The 16,438-nt window shown below is 38.4% G+C and overlaps 1 protein-coding gene across 1 annotated transcript in view; it reads left to right on the forward strand.

Annotated features, from left to right (window-relative positions):
• Positions 1-16,438, forward strand: part of LOC119787137 (contactin-associated protein-like 4) — a 170,395-nt gene that overhangs the window by 104,581 nt on the left and 49,376 nt on the right. Inside the window, exons 11-16 of the mRNA XM_038290781.1 lie at positions 2,581-2,687; positions 4,537-4,656; positions 5,259-5,462; positions 8,483-8,645; positions 9,630-9,757; positions 14,360-14,527. Coding sequence (XP_038146709.1) covers positions 2,581-2,687; positions 4,537-4,656; positions 5,259-5,462; positions 8,483-8,645; positions 9,630-9,757; positions 14,360-14,527 — 890 coding nt within the window. The remainder of the gene's footprint in view (positions 1-2,580; positions 2,688-4,536; positions 4,657-5,258; positions 5,463-8,482; positions 8,646-9,629; positions 9,758-14,359; positions 14,528-16,438) is intronic.

The following is a 16,438-nucleotide window of genomic DNA, read 5'->3' on the forward strand; positions in this document are numbered from 1 at the left end:
CCCAGTGTTCACGGAGATGGACGTCTGTGTCTTCTGCAGGCGTAGAGATAACAGAACTGGCAGCGTTGCGAGGCAAGGGCTCAAACATGTATGGCTGTAAGCCTTCTACACCAAACCAAGCTTCTGCCGCCCTGGCGTCCTTTTCCACAACATCTTCTTCCACGCTTTCCTCCTCTAAATAAAAAATACTCATACTCCGACACAAAACTCTCCTCCTCTTGCATGTTTCCACTGTTCATAGCGTTCCTTGACAATGTTGTTTCTAAGTCACCAATGTTGTGCTACTTGATTCCAATGTAATTTCCCATTGGGAACCTACTAGCACTAAGTTGCTAACTGATTAGCAAGATGCTTCGGACAAACCGGCCACAAACAAATGCCACAACAATCTTAATGAGTCAACATTTCACAATCAGCAACAGACCTAGGTCTAGGTAAGAGGCAGGCGGTTGTTTCTTTGCATCTGATTTAAAGGGCTCTTAAGAGGAAAGACCTCTTTGTGCTTGAAATCCTGGTCCTTTTAGTTAAAACTAGTTACAACAGAAGAGATTCCCACTGTTGGTTTGCTTCTGATTTAAGGGGCTCCTAAGAGGATAGGCCTGCTTGAGAGAAGTATCTCGCAATTTTTGGAGTTGCTAAATTGTTAGTATGCATAGGTTCTCATTAGCTTCTAAGTCTTAAAGCTCTGAGCTTTTACATTGTTCTTATGGGTCACTGGCCCTAATGTGTCCCAGAGCTGCTTATCAGGTATGTGTCTTTTCCTTGCATTGCACTATAAAATATTTGACACTGAAATTTTTCTGAAGCAGTAAGCTTTTCTTACTTTATGCATTCCAAACAAATCGCTGAAGTGAGACATTAAAACCTCAAGGAATCCTGAAATTCAGACCTATTTTGAGTTCACGTAAACTTAACAGCAGAACAATGAGTGTCTCTTGTGTCCGAGAACATCTCTGAGCTGTTGAGAGATCCAGCTTCATCTCCAGGATATTTTCTTTCTTACAGTGCCTTAGCAGCAAGTTTTGCCTTCCCTAAATTCAGCTTGTTTTACCAGCACACAAATACTCAGTCAGGTTGATGTCTGGGGATTGTTTTAACAGTTTGAACACTTTGTCATGTTTTTCATACTGTTTCCTCAACAAAAACAAAACTAGCAGGAGGCTACTGCAGTGAATTTTACCGCGTCCTCTACAGAAATGTCAAGGTTAAGGACCAGATCATCCTATGATGTCAATATACATTTTGCTGTTTATGAAGGTACTTTTGCGACAGGGTTGTTATTATTTGTTAAATTTTTCAAAACTTATCTTAATATTATCATACACACATTTCTACTTCATCATTTAAATCATGCCTAACACATAGGCCATATGCAACAAAAATATGGGGGGTAATTTTACTTGCATCTGAATTTGAGTGTGATTGGGAGGATGGACCTCCATGCTGCTAAAAAACATCAGCAGTCCAAATGCAGATTGCTCCAGTGCCTTTGTTATTTTGTGTTTTTGACAAAAGATGACAAAGACCCCCAGAGCTTGTCTGCCTGACTGTATCTTTCCAGTACAGGGCCGCCTGGGGAGTCAGTTAACAGTTACCTTTTTTTTTTTTATTGCTCCTTTAAGTATGTCTGCTTCTCTCACCTTGAACACCAGTCCGCCTCGGCAGAAGGCTACTCACACTGGGACTGGTTGTGCTGGAGGTTTCTTACTGTTAAAAAGGATTTTTCCTCTCCACTGTTGCTGCTTGCATTCTCAGCGTGAGGAATTGCTGAATAATCCACCACAAAAAAAAAAAAAAAAATCGTTACTGCTAGCTTAACCAGGAGGAGCATGTCTTACAAGTAAACGACTCTATGAAATCATCTACTTTTCCTTCATAGAGTTGGCTTTTGTTGTTAATTGGCTCTATATAAATAAACCAAATTGAATTGGAAAAGTGTAGAAATGTCCTACAAATACTGAGCGTTTGCCTCCGATTTAAGCCTGTTTTGTGGTCATTACAGGGAATTTACACAGGCAAATGGAAACATGTTTTTTCTACTACCCTGCTTTTTTTCCTTTAAATGGTATAAATTTTACATTTTTTTACAGTTTACAGTTGCTTTATTTTATGTGATCCTTCTGAGCATGAAACTCATTCAGATATCAAATTCTTAAACTAATAACCATGTTTAGCAGATATAGAACTCTGTGAGAACATAAACCATTGTATAAGTTAGTTAACATTTAACATACTGCAAAAAGAAATCCTGGGTGCTGTTCCAAAGGATACAAACTCATTGACTGTTTTAAATTTTACTTTCATATTTTAGAAGTCTCGAAGCTATAATTTATTATATTATCATAACTCTCTACACATAATGCAGTCTTTTATACTGTTTCACCTCAAACTGAAACAAAATGCTTCTGCGTGTTTTTAAATGGTAGAAAAAAGTTTGCATGATTATTTTAGGGTGCATTTATGTATTGTTTTTTAAATGTGTAAATTGTTTTGCCCCATTATGGAATTCAGTGCTTGCGTCTGAAAATGGTTGATGAAATGGCTCTGAAGAAGAGTTTTTTTTCGGTTTGTGTCTTTTAGATGTTCTCCCAGTCATTGTGAACACGGCGGCCTCTGCAGTCAGACCTGGTCTGTCTTTCACTGTAACTGCTCCGACAGCGGCTACAGCGGAGCGACCTGCCACAGCTGTGAGTCACATGATGACAGCAAAGCATCACAATGTGTCCAGAAAGAAAACTCACAGCTTTACAATCACAGAAGGATCAACAGAGATACAGGATATTAAAAAGTTAGACATCAAAAGTGTCATACCCCTGGCAGATTGAAGTTTAAAATATTTCTTTATTTCCGCCAAGAAGTTTGTTTCTAACAGGTAATGGCATCTCATCAATAATAAAGACAATTTGCAAGACGTATCTTTAAAAAGGTATATATTTTTATGATGAAAAATATTAAAGCTTACCCCTAGTTTTGCCTTTCTTTTCTTGTAGCTGGGGATGCACAGATCCATATTTCTTCACTTCAAATCCTATAATTAGATTTGGATTGCTGCAGATCCCGATGCTTGACCAGAGCTCTGTTTGCTCACAAGCAATTACGTCTAAAATGAACTAAAAGCTACTTCAGATAGGTATAAGGTCAAAAAATAAAATCATAAAACAGTATACCTTGTTAAAAAAATTCAATCCTAAAAACAAATATGCAATTATAAGTGTTCATATTTACTGTATCTAATAAATTAAAGAGCAATGCTCATAAAAGAATACGCTTTTCTGCTGCTTAAGAGATTTTTAATCTAACTTAAATCTGTTAGTGAAGAGGATTCTATTGCCCTGCAGCACTTTCTGCACAGTGGCACGGTGATAAACTTTCAATGCCTCCGCTGTGCAACTCCCACAACAAACATGGTGTAAAAAATGAAATTATTTGTCCCTTTTTATAGGTATAGTTAAAATAAAGTGAAAACACAAGTTAGAGCAAAAACTTCTGAAATGGAAAATATCTGTATCAGCAGAACTTTTTTTTATAGACGAAAAATGCACATCTAGGATAAATGTTATACAATGCTTCTCCTGGGGGGGGGACTTATAGCTATTTCTTGTTCAAGTTTGAGATAAAAACTCAGTTCCAGCTCATAAAGAAGAAAAGGCCAGCAAACCTTTGCTGTATAACGGGATAGATGTTAATCCTGGGAGACATTTTATAGAACCATTGTTTATGAGGTCCGACATAACATTCCTTGTGAAAGCTCGGGATAAAGAAACTTGTCTTTTAAAAACTACATCTAAACGGTGAATTTTGTGAAACCTGTGGGATTGCACTTACTATTACATTTTGAATGTACCAGGTGCTTTCCAGGCGCACAGTTTTTATATTGTTAAAACACTTTACAGTACAGTATTGTATTGTTTATCTTCTAACTCTTCATTATTATATTCTTATACATTTTTCTAAGGTCTGCACTTGTGTGACCGTTTTTTTTCTATAATCTTTTTGCTGCTGTAAACAGCAGAATTTCCGCGGTACAGTAAAGGAATTTTCTATTCTACCATTGGAACAAACTGGGTGGAAGTATTTAACATCTGTGCAGCGTGTCTCTTTGAAGCAGGTTTGATGAGGTCACAGTTTTTATGTAATTGCGAAGGGAGAATGACCCTGCTGTTTTGACTGAAGCACTACTTGATCCATGAAAAAAATAAACAAATCCAATATGGTGAGGGAAATTTGATTTGGGTAATTTTAAAGTTTGTATTTAAAGCGTTTTAATTTAAAAAATTTTATAAAAACCCTGAATGCAGGCGTTAAACGAAAGGGATTTTTGGGGGGAATAAAAGGAGATAAAAAGGCAAACTAACTTCAGGATTATTTGTAGATATGTACTGTACTTTGTAGGTTTGTTTTTCTTTCTGTGATCTTGGTAAACCATAACAGGGTTGGTTTCTAGATGTGATGCAGGGAGCTTTATCCTCCATGGTGAGCGATTCTCCTTGTTCTTTTCTATCGTTCTAACTACTTTCTCATTATTTTAACTCCCAGCTGTGTATGAACAGTCCTGTGAAGCGTACAAACACAATGGAAACACTTCGGGATATTTTTACATCGACGTCGACAGCAGTGGACCCATCAAACCGCAGCTGGTCTACTGCAACATGACAGGTGACAAATGCACACACTCTCAATCCTCCATTACTAATTAACGTTTTACATGATTACATAATTACTAATAATCCTACTCATCTTTTCTTTAATACAACACCGTCTTTCTTCCTTTTATTTGTTAATTATAAAATGATATAAATAATATTTTTAATGACAAAGTTGATGTTTTTTTCATCATACACTTCCTCAGGTTTATGGGTTTTTCTTAAATTTTATTTAATATCTGTATTATAGGACCATCTTGAATTATTATACCTTAAATACATAGATAGCATAAAAGAAAGCATAAAATAACCAATTAACTAATAATAGATACTGTTAAAAATGCATCATTTATATTGATATTTAGTCATATTTAGGTTCAGTGAGGCTTTTAACTCACACCCCCTTTGCTTGGAAAATTCTGGAATTAAATTCCAGGACTGGATTATAATGGAAAAATTATTCTAGATTTTGGATGGATGGATGGATGGATGGATAGATATTTATTTTATAAGGTCATTTCATTATTTGAATACTTCTGAATGTGTATTGTTTTACAAATATTACATTTTAGGCTTTAAAGAGGCATGGTTTAAAATAACTTCTTGCATTGTCAGCAGATGAGAACACATGGATGGAGGTCCAGCACAACAACACAGAGCTGACCAAAGTCCGCCCCTCTCCGGGTGAAAACCAGCATATGGTTCATTTTAACTACATGTCTGCAGAGGAGCAGCTTAAAGCCATCCTCCACCAATCAGAGTATTGCCAACAGGAGCTGTCCTATCAATGCAGGAAATCCCGCCTTCTCAACACTCAAGGTACCACAGAAAATCGGCATCAATTTTGACCTGACAAAGAATGCATGGTTGTGATAAAATAGACCCAAAATAATATAGAATACAAGGCAAGGCAAATTTATTTGTATAGCACAATTCAGTACAAAGACAATGCAAAGTGCTTTACATGATTAAAATACAGGAAGATAAAACAGAATCAAAGCAAGTAGACAAAGTACAGTCTTCACTGATTACTGGGAAATATAGGGAGATAATTGATGGTTTCTCACCTCAGAGAAAGTCAGAGTTTCTGCATTTTGCTGCTTTGGGTCTTACAGCGTTGTGAACTAATGCAACTTGCAGTTGCATCAGAGAAGCAATTGTTTCTGCACATCAGTCTGGGAAATTATATAATTAAATCCCAAACTATGAAGAATCGTTTTTACGACATTTTACAGAATGAAGCATTATTTACTAGAGATTAAGAGAGAGGTACAAGTGCTCCCCAGGAGATAACATCCCAGATTACTTACCCTAAGGTGAAGCTGATTCTCTGATAACAGACCTTTATGTCATGTTTGGTTTCAGGTGTCTAACGCACATGCAGAACACTCAGAGGCAGGAGAAAAGTTCAAAGGTTTATTTAAGAAGATGTGCACAATAAACGATCAGATCCAGTGGGGAACTCGTCTGGTCACGAGTGGGTTCTGAAAGGCACACAGTTAAATCAGATCCAGGAAGAGAATGGACTGGTCACGAGTGGGTTCACTGCAGAGGGGGACAGAGGAGTTAGTGGAGGTCCAGGTATTTTGCAGGATGAGAGTGTGCAGGGCTGTACCTGTTCTGGAGTTGAGCAGAGCGGCAGAGGGGGGGAACCTTGAGGGTCCAGAGGCTGTCGGCAGGCTGAGGGCTAGGCGGAGGCAGAGCTAAATTTGAGTGCTAGCGGATCATAGATTTGAGTTTCCTTCCAGCGTCTTCTGAGAACGGACAGGCAGATCACCGGCAGAGAAACTCTTCAGAGTTTTCAGGTTTCAGGCAGGTTCAAATCGTTACTGACAAACACTCTGGCACTGGAGAGAAGTCCTCTGCCTCCTTAAATACAGATCTCCTGATGAGCAAATGAGCGACAGGTGGTAGCAATCAGCTCTGGCTCCAGGAGATCTCATACGCCCTCTGGTGGAGAAAGTGGACAGACCTCCAGATCCCAACACTTTAAGATCCATCTCAAGCTTTGATCACCAGGTACCCGAGTTAGCACATTAAAAGTTAAGCTTCTTGTTGTATAGAAACTAATGAGAAGCCACCTTTAGCACAGTATGCCAACTCAAAAACATGGTGGAGAAGGAGTGATAATTTTGGGGTGGTTTTGAGGGTGCAACAAACAGCTAGATGCCCAGACCAGGTCTTGAAAAGGACAATGAAAATAGATACAATAGCAACAACTTCTTACAATGTTCCAGTCCAAGTAATACTGCAGTCTGCCCTAGTGAGAGCTGTGCAGGAGCCATTGTCTGCAAACCTTTCTGAAACTCACATAGTACTAAGATTTAAATTTATAAATCTGTTTAGCACAAATCCTGCAGATTTATAGAAACCTCTTAATATTATTGTTGAATGAGTCAGGTTCTCTTCAGGTGCATTTATATTTTTTTATCTTAGTCTGCATTTGGGATTATATTTTAATTACTCAGTGATTGATCTCACTGTTAAACCATGTTATCCTAATCCCTTTAATCCCCTAATCGTATCTCAGGGGAAGAGATGATCCTCGTAGATGTTCCTTTAGTTTGCCTGAAGTTCAAATACAAAATGATGCTCATAAGAGTTTGAACCAGAAATAGAACCTCTTTGATCATCAGGTAGTTTGCATTTCTGTAAGCAACTCTGAATCTAGAAGATGGAGCACCAAAATCAACACATTTTGTGCAGATAAACAGAATGATTCACCAAATTTTTTATAATACATTTGTATTTGAAAAAAAAGAGAATTTTAGTGAAAAAAACACCAACAGGTAACACAATAAAGTGTCATTTTGATCTGCTGCAGTGCAAACTAAGATGGCGGATACACTGTTATGTTAGAGAAAAGAGCGAGGGACCATTTTTGTGTCAGTTAATAAAAATATTGGATGAAAACTCAGTAGACAGTGATATATGGGTACGAATGAGAAGAGAAATAGAAGTTTCAACATAACCTCACTGCTTGCTGGATAACAAAGGAGTGCTGACTTTGCAGCTTCACAGTGTGTATCATCTGCTATATCACAGCATTGGGGTTAGAAGCTGGCAAACATCCCTCTGTCTCAACTGCTGGCCTCCTTTATGGCAATTTTAGGACTGTTTCCTGAATAAACTTTTACATTGTCTGTGTGTATTCAAGAGCGTTGTAACTTGTCCGTCAGTATTCCTACTAAAAAAGGGTGCTGTGTGTTAACAGTTTTTTCATACCATTGTTAGATGGTGCAGGCTGAAAGGCTGCTTTGCCACTTACAGGGCCAGAGAATGTGCAATCGCTCTGCTAAAAAAGGCCCAAGGCCAGGAATTGAATGCACAGTAGTAGCCATTCAAAATGTCCCCACTTTCCTTGATGGGCCCTTGGATGGTCCTTGGTTGATCCCCTAAAATTCCTTTTTAAACATCAATCTTTTTACTAAAATATATTTTTTGTCATGATTTGTGGACATTAAGAGCTAAAGAAGAGCGTCATCTCCTGGTCAGACCCTGTGATTCAGTGGAAGGGTAAAAAAACATGTTGGGTTCATGGAGGGGAAATTGCTGGGAGTTGCAGGGGAGTGGGCTGCCATTCGCCTTGCGTTTGACTGGGAAGGGCCATTTTGAATGCTACTATAGAAACATTTTGCAGCAAGGCACCAAATGCACAACGACATGCAACAACAAAAAAAAAATGCATTTAGTTTTTGAAAGATGGACTTTGCCGTAATCCCCTCTGCCTTTTGGACATTATTCCAAACTCATCTGGCTATCAGGGAGGCAGATGTTCACAAATAGAAAAGCTGTAAGTCTATGAATGAAAAAACTAAAAATTCATGCTTGTGTTTCAGAGGGATCTCCATTCAGCTGGTGGCTCGGTGGTCCCGGTCTCGGACTGGTCCAGACCTATTGGGGAGGAGCTCATCCAGGCAGTCAGCAGTGTGCCTGCGGCCTGCAGGGTGACTGCGTGGACCCACAGCTCTATTGTAACTGCGACGCTGACAGATTGGAATGGTACTGATGAATACTAAAACATGTATTTTTTTTTTTTAACAGTCCGCTGTGGACAGTAAAGCTCTCAGATGATGATCTTTTGGTCGTTTAGTGGTGAAAAATGGCTCTGTACAAGCTGCTTTTGCCTTGAGATAAATTCTTACTTGATGGAGAGTGACTGGAGGAGCCATTAGAGGAGGATCAAGGAGTCACTCAAAATATTTCTAAGCTGTGTTCATCAAGTCCAGGTGTGGCTCAATATTTTAAAGTGCTTGTGGGATTTAAGGAGGGTACCTTTTTGTTATATTTTTTAATACCCACCTAGCAAACAATAAACGGATTGGTAGATTGTTAAACTTTACGCTTTGTCGTCCTCCATTTTATCAGAATAATCTACCACAGAAGCACGAGTAAATCCAGCAAAAGCATTACTACAGTGACATTAAGATGATCTGTCCACAGGTGTAAATTGACAAAGCCGCTCACTCAGCTGTCCACCCATAGTGCTCTTTTGGGAAAAGGTTGTTAATCAGGAGGCAGGAATGGAGTGTAAACTGTCAAGATGGACCCAGTCTGGCTGACTAGGACACTGTCATCCTCAGGGGGAGAAAAATAAATAAAATAAAGATCCCCTCAGAGGCAAATCCTGCTGTTCTTGTTGTGGTGTCATGGAACCTAATTAGTCTAATTAGGATACATGTGAAAGGATAAAAATGTTATTTATCCTCTTCTTTGTTCTTCTGGTTTTTTTTAATCTTTTACTATTTCACCATTTTTGTGCCTATTGTTTACTCCTCAAAGTTGCTCCTCTTGCATCTTCTCATTGTCCTCCTTTTGCCTCATTTTCTTTGCTTCTCTTCCATTCTTTCTCGTTTTCATAACTTAATCTCTTTTTTTCTAATTTTCCTTTTTGTCTCACACTGTCTCATCTATGAAATTATTTCTCATTTGCTCAGTTGTTCTTACCTTGCTGGTTTTACCTCCTCTCTTCTTCCCCTCTTGAAGGAATGAGGACTCTGGTCTTATTTCTCATAAGGAGAGCCTGCCGATCAGATCTCTGGTACTTGGTGATGTTCGGAGGCCAGGTTCGGAAGCTGCATACAGGGTGGGATCACTGCAGTGTCATGGCGACAGTAAGTGCGTCACTGGTTCCCAATGTAATGACATTTAAACCTAACAAGGATGAAACTAGATGAAAGTAGCTAACAGTCAGAGGCGCACCTTGTCAACAGGCAAACCAAGCAACTGCTTGGAGCCCCAAGCCGCTGGGGGGCCCCCCGAGAGCCAGCTACTGTACACCCGGTAGATAAACAGCAACAGGCGAGCATGAAGTGGCAACGCTATAGTGACTGAGGAGATGCACAACTGCATTTAAAAATTCTGATTGGATGGAATGTTGATTGACATTGGCTTTGCCCAGTCAAAATCCAGCCTTTCCCAGCCCAGGTGGATGACTTCCCTTAATGAAAATGAATGTAGCCTAGCGAATGGGTGACGTTGTAGGCCTATCGTTCAGTAAATTGGAAAGCAATTATGTAACTAAGCTGAAGGAAAATTATTAATTTTCCATGTCTCAAGAGAGACTTTCAGGACTGGCGCTTATTTCTATTGAGTATAGCGTGCGAAGGTCTTTGGATCTGGAGGACTTAGGCCCCGTCCACACGAAGTCAAAACGAACACGAAACGCTAATATTTTCCAGAACGTTTGTCGTAAAGACGGAGACGTAAAATAAATGTAATCGTCCACACGGATGCATGAAAACGCTGCAAAATGTATGCCAGGCCTGTAAGTGGCGCTGTGTTGCCAAAGCAAAAATAGGCGACGAAATGTTGGGCATGCGCAGTAATATTTATACATGGTTGCCCTGCGGGTCCATTTTCGTGGTTCAGTCAAATTCAGGTACTGAACTATGTCGTCGATATTGCTCTGTTCTTCCTGGAGATATTCCAGAAGAAGAAGATTCTGTTGTAAGCCCGACAGCAGGGTGAGTAGCATGAGCAGCAACCATTCAACACAGTACAGCGCCATTGTTGTTGTGATACTGTGTCGCGCATGCGTGTTTAGAGGCGACGCTATGACGCATGCGTGTAAAAAAAAAAAAGCGGTTAGAGCTTAAAGATGGAAACCCGAAAACGGCGTTTCAAAATCTTTCCACTCTGAAGGCTTCATAAAAAAAAAAGATCGTTTACAGACCCCCGAAACGCTGGCTTCGTATGGATGAGAGGCTGGTTTGGTGAAAAATGAGTGCGTTTAGGCCAGGGTTCGGCTTCGTGTGGACGGGGCCTCAGTGTCTGCATTTGCACAAGCCAAGGCCCGTAAGTAGCAATTCTGGAAGCAGTATAGGACCCCAATAATTTCACTACACTTACTATACTTTATATTTTGTACAAAGTTTATATTGGGTTTTTAAAGTAATTTACAGTTTTTTTATTTTATTATACATTTATTTTAATTTATTTGTTTATTTTTAACTTTTATTCTTTTATATTTTCCAAAATAACAAGGTTGTTCATGTTTAGAACATTTGGAATAAAAAAAAAGGTTTTATTTAATACATTTTTCATAGGTGTCAGATTATTTATAGCCTAACATAACGGTGATGAACACTGGTCAGTAGGGCCCCCTAGGATTTTTTGCTTGACTCTAGAATCGCCTCTGCTAACAGTTTACTTTTAATTAGATCACACTATTACCTCAATAGCTGAGCTAAATTCAAAATCCCCACCATTAAATAACTACTAATAAGCCTTTTATAAAATAATATAATAACAGGAAATACAGGTCATCATGCCATGTCTCAAATATTATGCTAAAGATGTCACCTACTTTGGTTTAACTGCTAACCTTTTCCTTGGTCTCAAAAGGTTTTTTATGTCCAAATTTTGACATAAAACTGCTTCTATTTGTATATATTTTATTTTTAGTTCTTTAAAAGCTCTATGAGTCCTGTTAGGTTAAACTTTTTTTTAAATGCAGGTGCTTAAAATATACACAAAGTAGGTGTTTCTTTTCTAGAAGAAAGTCAGACGTGTCAAATGTACCATCTGCTCATCTTTATCAGCTCTCTGTTGAAGCATAGATCAGGTATATCCAGCCTGACCGAAACCTGGTCAACAAACTTGAATTGTGGACCCAAGTCCAAAGATAAGCTGAAGAGAATGATTATCTAATATGGGATGTATCTACTACTATACACAGTCAGTTCGAGCTGCACGCACTGCTGCAAGGATGGCTAGGTTAGACCGCACTCAGTCAGCACAGTGCCGTCCACAATGAGAACTGAACCAGGGAATGTCTGTCCCGGATGTGCCGGTTGTACAGGTCACACTCAGGGTGTTGCAAAGTAGAGCAGATTCAGATGAGTCTGTCTCCACTCCCACAGCTCCAGGGTGGGCTCATATACATACGTATCTCAAACTTCCCACTTTGGATTTGCACCATCAACTCTCCTGTTTTTAGATTTAGTTTCAGCTCTTGTGACTCCATCCTCAATCTGAGCCCATCCAAATCCATTGTGATGTGGATTAGAGAAATTTACTGATACGCTGTGAGGAATCAGGTTCATGTTCACAGCTGCTGTACCACATTATCTATTTTCACTAAGCAGTAAACAAATAAAATACTAGGATTTTAGTTGATAAGTCTGAATACATTTTGTAGATCAATTACAACCAAACTGCCAAGGGGGTTTTTGGTTTTTTGACACACTTGCAGAATCACACGAAGTGTGAAATTCAACCTGCCAAAGACAATAATGGTACACTTTTTAATCCTCCATCATTGAGTCCATCCTCACCTCCTCCATCACCATCTGGTACACTGGTGCCACCGCCAAAGACAAGGGCAGACTGCAGCATGTCATCTGGTCTGCAGATAAGGTGAATGGCTGCAATCGTCCATCTCTCCAGGATCTGTATGCCTCCAGGACTCTGAGGCATGAAGGGAAGATTGTGGCTGATCCCTCGCACCCCAGCCACAAATTATTTCAGTCATTCAGTCACTTCCCTCTGGCAGGAGGCTGCAGTCCACCAGGACCAAAACCTTACGCCACAAGAACAGTTTCTTCCCATTCGCTACGATCCTTATCAACAAGGCCCAGAGACCACCATGACACTGACGCTGCCTCTCTCCCTCCCCCAATCAAGACCAAGAAGCTACATGAACGTAGCATTTCTAGATCTCCTGCATTACATTAATGCACAGTCTACTGTGTATATAGTATATAGCTATTTACTATATATTGTATATAATACATTGTATGTCTTATATTGTGTATATATATATATATATATATATAATATAAAACATACTATATATGTATGTATATATATATATATATATATATATAACATTTATCTGTACCATTAACACCAATTTACATTTCTCGTAAGTGCAAACCTACTTGGCAATAAACTCAGTTCTGATTCTAAAAATCATAGAATCAGACCCAAACCCAGCCTGCGTCTAACCGTCCTGTGTGAAATCATGACCAGGCTTGGCTTTGGGCATAAAATCCATAGTCTATCCTGCCTGCAGCTGTGCAGCAGCTACAGAAATAGGCCAACATAAACTATACGTTTCAATGGCTGTGACCCAATCCTACAGTTTAAATAGCTGATTCATGCCTTTCCTCACACTATAAACCTATCAATAACTGGTCCTCACTGAGAGCAGATCTATCTCTTGGCGAGTCGATGAACGACAACCTGAACCACACAGACAGCGGTTATAAGCCCTTTGCTTCCAGGAGAAATGCTGCAACTCTCCACTGGATATGGGAGAAAAAGCTTCTGCAACAAGATTCTCAGTTTGCAGCTTTCATTGATTCACAAGCAGAGCCTACAATATAATCGTTATGTAAAGAAAAGTCATGTAAATCACAGCTGGTTTCCCTTTTACAGTTATGTCTTTAATTAGGAACACCAGAATGTCTTATAAGGTATTGTTGTTAGCAGTACCTGTTTTTTTTGTTGTTGTTTTTTTAGATAAAAAAAAAATATATTTTTTTTTTCTTTTCTTTTTTTTCCCCCTTTATTATAGTATTTTTATTTCCAATATTAGAATATATAAGAAGCATAACTCTTTGCATTAGACTGAGAGCCTAATGATCTAATTTAAAATTCGTCTCAGCTTTGCTTCTGGCAGCCTGTGAAAAACACATGTAGATTTCTTTGAACCTTCAAAGGTTGCAAAGTCAGGCAGGTAGAAAATGGGATTTAATCTTCAACCAGAGGATTCCCAAAAATGAATTGGCTAAAAAAGTCAGCTTATGGTAGATGATCAGAAGTGTGTTGAATCTTTTTAATGTGATGCTGTCATGGTAGGAACCTGTTCTGAGTTAAAGATTTGTTTTTTTCTTTATAAAGCTGCCAGAGTTAAATAGAATGTATTTAAACCACTTAGGTTTGGTTTACAATTTCTGTGCCTTTTAATGTTTTCTGCTTTTAAAATAACACTGATGAATAATTTTAAAGTTGTGTGCCAGTTATGAGATGAATACAGTCAAATTGTGATTAGGCTAAATTTCCTACTTTACATGTCTACTTCTGTATGAAACCTTTTTTAATTAATTAGAGAATAGAAGGTCCTTTCTTTTTTAATTACAATCACAGCATCTGATGTTTGATTAAATCAAAAATGATTATCAAAGAAACAGTGAACTCCTTTCTCAGAAATATCAGTTCTGTTAGTCGTTGTGTGACTTCAGTTTAATAATCCTAGTCACGTTTCACAGGGAACTTCTGGAATGCAGCTTTCTTCGACAAGGAGACATACCTCCACTTCCCAACCTTCCACGGAGAGCTGAGTGCCGACATCTCCTTCTTTTTTAAGACTACTGCTTCGTTCGGGGTGTTCCTGGAAAACCTGGGCATTAAAGACTTCATTCGCATCGAACTGAGCTGTAAGTGCTTTGGAGGCTGGGATTTGGTGCGGATTAGGATGATGTGTGTTAAACCTGGAGGCTTTAATCTGCCCACACCTAGAAGATACAATCACAGTCTGGTAAAAAAAAAAAAAAGAATCTCCCTATAACATCTCCCTGTAAGCTCTTGAGAAATAGTGTTTTATTTTAAATGAATTACTAATGGGGGTTCTACGGACAATTTATTTAAATAAATAAAACTATTGTTATTCTATCCTTCTGTTGGCCTTGGCTGTAATCATCAAAAGGGGGGCTGATATATCTCTTTTAATTTTGATCAGCTATAAATTAAACACCTGTTTTAATTTAATTTAACCAAAAAATCTGTTTCATATACTCTTTACTGAACCATCAATTCCTGATAAGAGGAAGTCAGGTTCAGGTTTATTATAAAAAACTCTGTAAATATATACTATCTCGTTCATAATTGGTTTTATTATTTGTAAATAATACATTGCAGTTATTACACTTATGAGTTTTCAAAGCTTCTCTGAGCTTGAATTTCAAGGATTATAGTTTTTTTTTTTTTTTTTTTTACATATCTGAAATATGTGTTTTTATTAAAAAAGGTTATTTCTCTATTGAAAGAAAATATTATAACCAATTATTTTAAAACCAACTCATTCAAATTAGGTTTGTCATTCTGGAGAGAAACTAAAATGTAAGAAGGACACACTGTATTTGTGAATGGAGGGAAATGAAAGAGCCCAAACATTCTCTTGGCATCTAAGGTCAAACAATACTTTGTTAGTTTCACACATCTGTGTCCTACTAACATTTCCACTCAAACAACATCTTTGTTGGCACTACTGATGAGGATGTGCAGAGTATATTTTACTGTTGTAGGGGCAGAATCGTATTGTTGCAAAACCCAACATTTGATTTGGTTACACTTAAAACCAAAAAGTAAAAAGTAAACTTAAAACCAAAAAAACTAAAAACCTAAAAAAGTTTAACAATGTTAGTACAGACAGAGAGAGGGTATTTGTCCTGCTCTTCTTTGCAAAATGTGCTCTTTTTTCTTCAAATAAATTTACACCAACATTTTTCTACAGTATTCAGGTCTTAAGACTGAGAAGATGCTCTATTTTGTATCTGGAGAACCTTTTCTATATAGATTTCACCATATTTTTTCACCTACTGCACTCCTTGAAAACTAAGTTCACAAGGCCACCATGTTATTGCATACATTTCCATTCATTCTTTAGATCTTATGATGCCATCCACTCACTAACATAGTTCCCATGGAGCTTGGAGCAGAAACAGAGCCATAGCATCATCCTAAGACTGACAGGTTGGACAGATTATGCTAGTTTAGTGAAACAGTCTATTGTTATACCTTTAGCAGGAGTACTGAATTTGAAGCAGACTGTCCAATATAGCTAACATCTATTATATGCAATAGGTCCATGGCGCCCGAGACAGAAAGGTCCATAAAAGTCCACAAAAAACATGGGTAGCGTCCATAATTTACTCGAAACGAAGTCATTTAGAATGTTTTTAGAGCATAAACAGTAGTGTATAGGATTTCATGAAAGCGCGTTCACGAGTCTACGGAAACCGCGGCAGACCAAACCAGATGAAAGTGCGCATTCAGCTCGGCAAAGAACTCATGCTCTTCCTCAACACTGAAGTCGTCAGACATTTTTCTTTCGTTGTTTCTTTCTTTGCACAGGTAAACAGCACATTTCTTCTTCTACGCTTGCATTATCGGCAGAGCAGACGCTGAATGCGCACTTTCATCTGGTTTGGTCTGCAGCGGTTTCCGTAGGCTTGTGAACGCGCTTTTAGGAAATCCTATACACTACTGTTTATGCTCTAAAAACATTTTAAATTACTTCTTTTCGAGTAAATTATGGACACTACCCACTCAGGACACTTGGAATACAT

This window comes from Cyprinodon tularosa, unplaced genomic scaffold, assembly GCF_016077235.1.
Source record: "Cyprinodon tularosa strain WSP-4 unplaced genomic scaffold, ASM1607723v1 ctg289, whole genome shotgun sequence".
Taxonomy (NCBI): Eukaryota; Metazoa; Chordata; class Actinopteri; order Cyprinodontiformes; family Cyprinodontidae; genus Cyprinodon; species Cyprinodon tularosa.